Genomic DNA, 10649 nt, shown 5'->3' with positions numbered 1-10649 from the left:
CAGGTTGTTCCACTGATTAATTGTTCTCACTGTCAGGAAGTTTCTCCTTAGTTCTAGGTTGCTTCTCTCTTTGGTTAGTTTCCATCTGTTGCTTCTTCTCCTGCCTTCAGGTGCTTTGCAGAATAGCTTGAGTCCCTCTTCTTTGTGGGCAACCCCTGAGATGTTGGAACACTGCTATCCTGTTACCCCTCGTCCTTCTCTTCATTAAACTAGACAGACCCAATTCCAGCAACCGTTTTAGCCTCCAGCCCCCTGTTCATGTTTGTTGCTCTTCTCTGCACTCTTTCTAGAGTCTCAACATCTTTTTTACATCATGGTGACCAAAACTGGATGCTTATCCCAAACAAAAACTTATCCCAAACAAAATCAAGGTGTGGCCATTCTAAGTTTTATTCTCCTGCTTTCTTCTCTCTTAGATCTGAGCTAACTTTTCTGAAAGTCCCTCTTAATAACTTCTTCATTTCTTCCCAGTTTCTAAGGCTATGTGTACATTCTAAGGCTGTTATACATCTCTTCACAACAGGTAACAGCCTTGTAGTAGATACAAAGATATGATCGGTTCAGGATTAACGTTTTAAAATTCCTATGGCACCAGATGGCACATAGCAAAATTAAGAGTGAAGACCTTCTAAACATTATCCTTGCCTATTTAAATGTTTCTAAAAGTAATTCTAAAACATTTCCCATGGAATACAGGTAGTCCTCAACTTATGCCTATATCTCAGCCCCAAATTTCTGTTGCTAAGTGAGACATCGGCTGTGAACTTTGCCCCTTTTGATGACTTTTCTCGCCACTGTTGTTAAGTGAATCACTGCAGTTGCTAAGTTAGTAACCCGGTTGTTAAGTGAATCTAGCTTCCCCATTGACTTTGCTTGTTGGAAGGCTGCAAAAGGGGATCACGTGACCTCGGGACACTGCAACCGTCGTAAATATGAGTCAGTTGCCAAGTGTCTGAATTTCGGGGATGCTATAAGCCCCCCCCCAGAGAAGGAAATATTAAAAGGGCAGAAACAGAAAAATATATTTCCTCAAAGGATCTTAAAGAGGCAGAAAAACATGACCATTTTTTTCTTAATAGCCCCAAGTCTCCCTCCCCCAAGCAGAAACCAGCTCTGTAGAAATGCAGATGTAATATTCCATTCAGGAAGGTTGGAGCTCTCCAGCTAAAAGCTTAGGAAGACAAAGACACCTAAAATCTACATACCCCACCCAAACTCTAAGACAGGGCATAATAGGATTAACCCACAGATGCCAAAAGGCACACCCAGACTCAGGTCAGAATACATGACACAGGAAATACAAAGCTTCAAACAGGAACAGGAAACAACTCCAAACAAAAGACTCCAGAGGGTATAAAACCCCACTCCCTACATGTGCTCTCCCCTCTTTTCTTCCAGAGCCATCTTCCTGTCTGGCTCTCATCTTCAATAAACTACAACCTTCTTTCTAAAGCAGTCGCCATGTTGTTTATTCCTGGCTTGGACTTGAACCGTGACGAAGACTTTTCCTTCAACATGTGAAAAACGATCATTAAGTCACTTTTTTTTCAGAGCTGTTGTAAATTTGAACAGTCACTAAATGAGTTGAAAGTCAACGGCTACCTATATTAAGTATAGAGAGGATGCACAGTTCTTCACACAGTTCTTAGGGGTGAAATTTGATAAATAGACAAGCCCTTTCAAATCCGAAATTGAAAATGCTTCGGTTCTTTTATACGATAAAGAAACATTCAATTTTTTAAAAAAAATGTGTGAAGGATAGCCAAACGGATTTTAAAGACCTTTTTTTTTCTCTTTTAAAATGTAGTCTCATCATTATATTTGTTACTTAAAGAAGCACTGTATTTTCTTTTTTTTAAAAAAAACAGACACTGACCCCATCTGGTGGTTTTTAAGGTCACATTTTAAATTTATCCTTGTAGTATATCCCCACGATCGGGATAGATCTAACCCAGATCTGTCATTTTTACAATCAGTCATTTCAGAGAATTTTCTGGAAAGAGGCTGGAAGCTTATTTTGGCCCCTTAATTATTTAAGAATAGTTCCAGGGCTCGGCTCTGTTTTAACGAATGAATGTTTTAACATTTCAGAAGTTTTTGCCATTCAGTTGGCATCAAAGTCATGGAATTAGGAATGCAATGCAGTGGATGACAGGTTCCAAAGAGCGAACAGTATCCAGGTTTTCCAAAGGAAAAAAAAATATATAGGAAAATTCTCAAAGACCTCTACAGATGCCATCCAAACCTGGTTACGTTTTCCAAATTCTGGAAAAAGGTAATCTGTAATAAAGTATGCAAAACATTAGCATGGTGTGTTGATGAATTGCTTCAGCATCCATTTCTGAAGGTGCATGGAGAACCCAGGTGAAAGCATTAATTATGATTAGGAACTTAAATCTTTGCAACAAATCTACATCTATTTTAGTGCCACTTTACTGTATAGTGCAGTGATAAAGCCACACTTACAATCCAGTTTTGGTCACTGTGATACAAAAAAGATATTTAGATTCTGAAAAGAGTGCAGAGAAGAGCAGCAAAGATGATTAGAGGGCTGGAGGCAGAAGAAAGTGGAAAATATAGTGAAATTACAGTATTTCCTTTCCACGTAACCTCTATTTCCTTCCTATTCAAAATTTCATTGCTGGAAGGCTTAAAAGAACAGGTTAAAGATAGATCATCGTTGAGAAAATCTATCCGTATGGTTGAGAGGAGTTAAAAATGACTTGAGGACACATAATCAATCAATCCACCAACCAGTCAATCAAAATCTTGACTCCAGGGATCACAGGCACCAGAAGACAACCGCACCGAATACAATAGTTACATAGGTTTATTGAATCAAAGATTGAATGAAAGTTGTCCCTTTAATACATATCGCAATTCTACCACACCTAATTACAGTGATCCACACAATTTTCCCAACTAATGGAAACAGAGAAGTTATCCATATCAGAGTATTACTCAGAATTGTTCTCCACAGTAACTCTTTCATTCCAGAAAGAATTTCCAGTGCGAAAATGATAGCCAGAGAAGGAACAGGCACAAAGCAGCAGATCACAGATTGCAAGCTGTAGAATAGACAAGCTTGTACACGCTGTGTTTACACCTTTATGCATTTCACATACTTTCCTTTAGGAGAAGGAGAGGGCAGAGTCAAGAGAGGAATCAGCCTAGAATCGTTACATTCCCTCAAGTGACCTTAGTCCAACCCCTCTTGAATTCTGTTAATTCTTATCTAGCACCAGTTTAGTGCGGACCATTAGTTGACTGGGTTCTTGTGTAGAGGCATGAGCGATAAATCATCTTGACAGGAGTGTAATGTGTGGTCTCGAGTCTTTGCACCTGATGTTTTCCCATTTTACATACCACTTTGTTTCCATTTTATAATCTAAATGTGCTGGGCTCTGATCTCTCAACTCTAATTAATCTTGTTGTGGAACATTGTTGCAATTTAGAAGACAGAGAGAAGCTAGTTCTTTCTTGAGCAGATTTTGATGTTACATCTATCTATCTATCTATCTATCTATCTATCTATCTATCTATCTATCTATCTATCTATCTATCTATCTATCTATCTATCTATCTATCTATCATCTATCTATCTATCTATCTATCTATCTATCTGACTTATGTGTCACCTGTCTCATCTTTTTATCTTTTATCCATTGGTTATAGTTCAACCTTCTCTTCTTTATTGTTTTATTCCATCTTAGGATGCTTGCACACATCCCTGTGTTGAGATGGCTTACCTCAGGGGTGTCAAAGTGCTGGCCCACAGGCCAGATCCATCATAAAAAAAAACACACCTACTCCATTGCCAGCAATGGAAAAAAAGTTGCGACACGTCACGTGAAGTTGCGAGTTTGACACCCCTGGCCTACATCCTTCATTAGGTTAGTATTTATCATGCAAATATATTTGTATTGTTTGATTGCTTTTAAACTTTGTAACCCACCCAGAGTCGCCTTGTGTGGTGAGAAGGGTGATAAATCAACTTAAGAAATGAATAAAATAAATAATTCATTGAGTTTTCTGTTTATTGCAATCACCAGAAAAGTCACATGCTAGGCAAATCTGCAATGCGACTTTGCATTCTGATGGAACACGGAGTCTACCGGGTTGACTAGTCCTTGATTTCTGTGTCAGTCAAGAAACTCTTCCCCCATGGACCTATCTGAAGTTATTACATTATACAGGAAAGAAGATTGTGTTTATAAAAAGAAAGCTAAGGCTTCATTGTTAATGACTCAGAGAAATATCGTTTATCCTCATGTGAAAAAAGGAATTCTTTGAAGGAATGTATGCTCCAGAATGTTTTTGTTCTTAAGGGAGTTATAACTGACATGATATTTTGGACTCAGTAAGTCCTTTGACATCTTTATGCATTTATTTAAATACATCTCTCCCCCCACTCTAACTCCATGGCCTTAGAACAGCTTAAGGAAAAGTTCAACACATTTTCTAAATCAAGGTGTCAAGGCTCAGACTGATGAACCCCACCAAGCAAGCACCCTCGATATGATCCAAACTCTTGATGCAAAACTTTATTGAGTACATCATTTCAGCACGTATGAAAGCAAAACCAGCTCTGGGCAGCCCAAACCCCTATAATAAAAGTATAGAATTCTCCCTTCCTCCCTCTTGGTTAGGGCACGTTGCCCAATCAAGTAGAAAAATATTGTTATGAGAAAGTGTCTCTGGGTTTAGCCAGACACCTGGTGTAATGTCGTTGAGTCTCATGGTCCGGCTTCTTAATCTTTGAAGACTGCATTCCAATCTCTTCCCCTCCCTCCAAGTTCATTGGCAAGCTGAGAATTTGTCACATCAGCAAAACCGTGCTTCGAAACTTGACACAAGGATGGGACAATGGACTTAGTGACATGTGCTTAACCGAGTCCAGGAAACAACATCTTCCATAAGCCCATGCTAGCTAAATAACTTTGACAAGAAGACGTGGAAATGACCTAGGAAGACCTGACAAAGAGATGACACCTAGGGAAAGATCAGATAAGAGAGAGCAGAGCCCACAGTTGCCTAATGGGTGGAACAAGAGGGCCAAAGGGGATCTGCTCTAAGTTCTCAGGTAGATCGGACAGGAAACACAACCCAATAAGCTAATTCTACTTAAAGGTGAAGGTTCCTTCTCTGAGCTTGTGGGTTGGAGAACAAACCTTCACCCTCATCCTACAGCTGAGCTACAGATATTCACCACTAATTCTACTTTATCACAAAGCTACACTAACAGAATCTCCACAAGCTGATTAACCTTTTGAAAAGAGCTTCCATTGAACTTGTCCCTCCACTCCCAAATCCACTTAGGAAGAATGTTCAAGATAACCTTCTTCTCCCCCCCCCCCGCTCCTATGGAGAATGTGACCTTTACTTCAATCCAGCCCCACAACAGCACCCTTAACGATGAATTTTCTTCGTGACGCTTTGGTTTGCCCACTTGAATTGGAGTTGTTGAGCCAGATCATTCCGGCCCATTTTGCAGAGGTAGCGAGAGAGAAGCTTGAGTTTGTCGGCAGACCTTGGAAGGCTCCGTCTCCAGAAGCACAGAAGCTCGTAGATCTGCTCGGTGAGGTTCTCGGGACACTTGAGTTTAATGAACTGAAGAGTGCTGCGGTGGAGAGGCAGGTATTGTGCAAGAGAATTGGCGTTCTCTTCCGACAGCTCTTCCGACAGCCAGTAGAGCAGGTCATCCCACATGACCTCTGCTGGTCAAAATATTTATAAAGAGATGGAATTGCATGCAATTAAAAAAAAGGAAAGCACTGAACACCAAGGGGTACGTGACATGGATTTTGTTATATTGTCATATGGCTATGGAGAGTCATCCAGGTCAGGGTTGTCCCAAAGGTGCTTTTTCAGGACTTCCTTGTTTTTCTTTGAAGACGTTTCACCCCTCTCCCTACTAGTACTGATGATGTTGTCTAGTTTGGGTCATGAAACGTCTGCAAGAAAACCATCAAGCTCAGAGAGCACCAAGGACCCCACAGTCCTTTCCTCTTCCTCCTCCTCCTCCTCCTCCTCCTCCTCCTCCTCCTCCTCCTCCTCTTCCTCCTCTTCCTTCCCCACAAACCCCTCTCCCTACTAGTACTGATGATGTTGTCTAGTTTGGGTCATGAAACGTCTGCAAGAAAACCACCAAGCTCAGAGAGCACCAAGGACCCCACAGTCCTTTCTTCCTCCTCTTCCTCCTCCTCCTCCTCCTCCTCCTCCTCCTCCTCCTCTTCTTCCTCCTCCTCCTCCTCCTCCTCCTCCTCCCCCACAAACCCCTCTCCCTACTAGTACTGATGATGTTGTCTAGTTTGGGTCATGAAACATCTGCAAGAAAACCACCAAGCTCAGAAAGCACCAAGGACCCCACAGTTCAACCCTGAACTACAAATATTCTCCTTTATTGGAACTCCCCAAACCTCATGTTGTGAGGCTCTTAAATGTATAGGGTTGAGCTGGATGCCATTTGGGTGATATCAAACCTTACCTGATATATCTGTTGAAATTCTCTTTGTGCTTTGAGGGCGGCTGATCAGTTTTTCCTTCTGTTAAGGTGGAAGATACAAGCAGAAAAAGAAATATTGCCGGGGTTATGTTATCAAGTGAAGCACAAAGAGATGTGGGGACAATCCAGAAAAAGAAATATTTTGGGAAATATTAAAAAGGCAGAATAAATATCCCCAAAGGATTTTAAAGGCAGAAACCAACCACCCCAATGATTGAATGCCCCAAACAGAAACCAGGTCTGCAGAAATTCAGATGTGATGATCTTGTCAAAAAGATTGGAGTCAGGAAGCTGATGGGATTAGAAAGACAAAGATCCCTAGAATCAACAATCCCTCACACCAAAAAAAAATCCAACACTCATCAGCCACAGCCCCAGGGAAGCAGGATATGAATAGGATTAACCCACCACCATCAGAATATCAGAAAGGCATACTCAGACTCAGGTCAAAGTTCATGACACAGGAACAACTCCAAACAAAAGCCCAAGAAGGTATAAAAACCCACCACTCCCTACTACGTGTGGTCAGTTTTTCCCCAGAGCCATCTTTCTGTCTGCCTCTCCTCTTCAATAAACTGCAACCTTCTTTCTAAAGCAGTCTCCATTTTGATTATTCCCAGCTTGGACTGGACCCTGATGAAGACTTTTCCTTCAACAGAGGGCTTTGCAAAGAGAATCAATGGGATTCTACCATATTCCCAAACTTGTATGAAATGGATGAAGGTAGAAATCCTTTTTTGTGTCTGTTTGTGTCTGTGCCATTTAATTACATGATACGGAAATCCTCTTATCTACACAAAAACTTTTCAAAGTATAAGTAACAGTCTGAGCTTCCCAACAAAACGGATTCGAAGCCAGAGGTTTGCAGGCTAAATTGAAGAGTTCTGGGGGTTTTTTTCTTCCCAACTCACAACATAATTTGGGATTTTAAATGTGCGTGATTGAATTAGGGGAGCTGTGCAAGGGGCTCGCCCATATGCAGGTGCCACTGGTCCATAGATTTTCCTCCTGGTTATAAACTGGTTGTGTGTGGTGCAATTTGGGGAGCCTGGTTTCTTACAAATGAGAATGTATGGTCTGGCTCCAGCTTCTTTGGTTAATTGATTTGTCAGTTCCTTGTACGAAGCCAGAAAAATAGGTTAACCTGGTGCACGCTTTAAGTGTGGTATGTGAACACACTAGTTCCCTGATCTGTTGCAGTCGGCCTTTTTATTTTTGTGTTTAATTTTTGTAAATAAATGTGTGCAATGTATTAATTGCAGCAAACCTCTGTTGGGTACAAATTGGACGGCAGGCAATTTTCTAGACACCTCGAAGTACAATTTGAAGTACAACCAGTCAATTTCTCCCCAATTCATAAGCTGTTCCACTATTGACAGCTGAGGACTATCCATTAGAACAGGGATCTCCAGACTTGACCACCTTAAGACGTTAGACCTCAATTCCCAGAATTCCTAAGCCATTCCTCAACTGGCCGGGGAAATTCTGGGAGTTGAAGTCCATGAGTCTTGAGGTTGCCAGGCTTGGAGACCCCTGCGTTAGAAAAACGCCATGAGAAAGAACTGCTTTCACCACTTTCCTAAATGATGTAAAGGGAAAAACAAGTTACTCCACAGGTAGAGAGCTAAGAGGCTCATCCAATTGGTCTCGTCCCCTTGAGATATCAAGGGAGAGTTACTTACTGGTAGTATCTTCTCCCTGACTTTCAACTAGACCATGTTGGGGGGACAGAAAAGGAAAAGGAGGAACAGACCTCTTTCTCTTTTTCTGTTTCTCTTTCTCTTTATCTTAAGAAGACATTAGACAACCATTTGCCTGAAATAGTCTAGGGCTGGGGTAGGCAAACTTGGCTCTTTTATGACTCATGGACTTCAACTCCCAGAATTCCTGAGCCAGCATGGAGGAACTATGGCTCCTTTATGACTCGTGGACTTCAACTCCCAGAATTCCTGAGCCAGCATGGGGGGAACTATGGCTCCTTTATGACTCGTGGACTTCAACTCCCAGAATTCCTGAGCCAGCATGGGGGAACTATGGCTCCTTTATGACTCGTGGACTTCAACTCCCAGAATTCCTGAGCCAGCATGGGGGGAACTATGGCTCCTTTATGACTCGTGGACTTCAACTCCCAGAATTCCTGAGCCAGCATGGAGGAACTATGGCTCCTTTATGACTCGTGGACTTCAACTCCCAGAATTCCTGAGCCAGCATGGGGGGAACTATGGCTCCTTTATGACTCGTGGACTTCAACTCCCAGAATTCCTGAGCCAGCATGGGGGAACTATGGCTCCTTTATGACTCATGGACTTCAACTCCCAGAATTCCTGAGCCAGCATGGGGGGAACTATGGCTCCTTTATGACTCGTGGACTTCAACTCCCAGAATTCCTGAGCCAGCATGGGGGAACTATGGCTCCTTTATGACTCGTGGACTTCAACTCCCAGAATTCCTGAGCCAGCATGGGGGGAACTATGGCTCCTTTATGACTCGTGGACTTCAACTCCCAGAATTCCTGAGCCAGCATGGGGGAACTATGGCTCCTTTATGACTCATGGACTTCAACTCGCAGAATTCCTGAGCCAGCCATGCTGAGGGGAAAGGGAGAGTTTTCCAAGCTGAGCCAAGCTGGCTCAGGAATTCTGGGAGTTGAAGTCCGCGAGTCATAAAAGAGCCAAGGTTGCCTACCCCTGGCCTAGGCCTAGGCCGCTTTATGACTTGTGGACTTCAACTCCCAGAATTCCTGAGCCTGCCATGCTGAGGGGAAAGGGAGAGGTTTCCAAGCTGAGCCAAGCTGGCTCAGGAATTCTGGGAGTTGAAGTCCATGAGTCATAAAAGAGCCAAGGTTGCCTACCCCTGGCCTAGGGTTTCCTGCCTGAGCAGCAGGCGGTTGGACTAGAAGACCTCCAAGATCCCTTCCAACTTGTTATTCTGGGGGTGCAGTGGTTAGAATGCAGCACTGCAAGTATCTCTACCGAATGCTGGCTGTCGGCAGTTCGATTCTCACCGGCTCAAGGTTGACTCAGCCTTCCATCCTTCCTAGGTTGGGAAAAAGAGGACCCAGCATTTTGGGGAGCAAAATGCTGACATTGTAAACTCCTTAGAGAGGGCTGTAAAGTATATAAGTGGTATATAAGTCTAAGTGCTATTGCTATTCTTCTGCTGGGATTACCAGCAAACCTGGCAGGGGAACACCTAAGGGTTTGATTCTTCTTTAATCTACTACAGTTCTTTGCAATCTGTTGGAATTCTTCCAGTTTTCTAGCCCAACCCAATAATTTGATGGAAGAGAGACTCTGATATCAGGGAGAAGCTGAGTACAAAGTGTGCTTGGATGGGCAGACTGGTAAGAAATAATAATACAATAGGTAAGACAATGAAAAATCCATTTTTTTCTGAGTCCTCTCATGGAGAACAAAGGGACCTTTTGGGATGCAACTAGGAAATATTGCTACGGATTATAACATCCTCATGTTATGAACCCCTTTACGGATTATTGCCTTGTCAAGGCAAAGGGGCTGGCGTAACTCAATGAATATGAGCTATGCCGTGCAGGGCCACCCAAGACGGACAGGTCATTGTAGAGAAATGTGATCCACTGGAGAAGGAAATGGCAACCCACTCCAGTATCTTTGCCATGAAAACCCCATGGGCAGTACCAAAAGGCCAAAAGATATAACAACAACATGTTATGAAACAGCTCACCTTTGGCAAAGTTAGCGCCAGTTTGCACAGGAAGGAATCTTGTTCGTGGTCTTCTAGCAGAAGAGGTTCTACGTCGCTAAGGACAGTGTCCTTTGTCACTTTGTAAAATAAGGCAATTCCTTTATAATGGGGTGAACTGTAGTTTCCAAATTCATCCACTTCCTTGACCCAAAGGGTAAGTCTTGGCTTTCTCTGAGCATGAAAAGCAAGCCTGTAATTTTTTCCATAGGTGTTCCCATCATCTGCACAGGGGCAACACAAATATTAAGCTACGACTCAACTTTTTTTTAAAAAAGAAACAAACAAAAATATCAAATGCTTTAACCGATTGGGTTGATTTAATTTTGCACAAACCTTCCTTCTTGGTTTGAGTCTCCAAAACAGATGGTCGATTTAGACTGGATTGTGAGAGTGAAACAGTTGCTTCCAACTCAATGTAACA

The 10649-nt window shown here is 42.4% G+C and overlaps 1 protein-coding gene across 1 annotated transcript in view; it reads right to left on the bottom strand.

The window, feature by feature from the left end:
- Positions 1-5409: 5409 nt before the first annotated feature.
- Positions 5410-10649, bottom strand: part of DTHD1 (death domain containing 1) — a gene marked incomplete at both ends in the record, with an annotated part of 30924 nt that continues 25684 nt past the window's right edge. The window contains 3 exons of the mRNA XM_081333309.1: positions 5410-5714; positions 6488-6545; positions 10208-10449. Coding sequence (XP_081189435.1) covers positions 5410-5714; positions 6488-6545; positions 10208-10449 — 605 coding nt within the window. The remainder of the gene's footprint in view (positions 5715-6487; positions 6546-10207; positions 10450-10649) is intronic.

The sequence above is a fragment of the Vipera berus genome (genome assembly GCF_964194415.1).
Source record: "Vipera berus genome assembly, chromosome: 7".
Taxonomy (NCBI): Eukaryota; Metazoa; Chordata; class Lepidosauria; order Squamata; family Viperidae; genus Vipera; species Vipera berus.
Note: the sequence above shows the minus strand (reverse complement) of the source record. Positions and strands in the feature narration are given on the sequence as shown.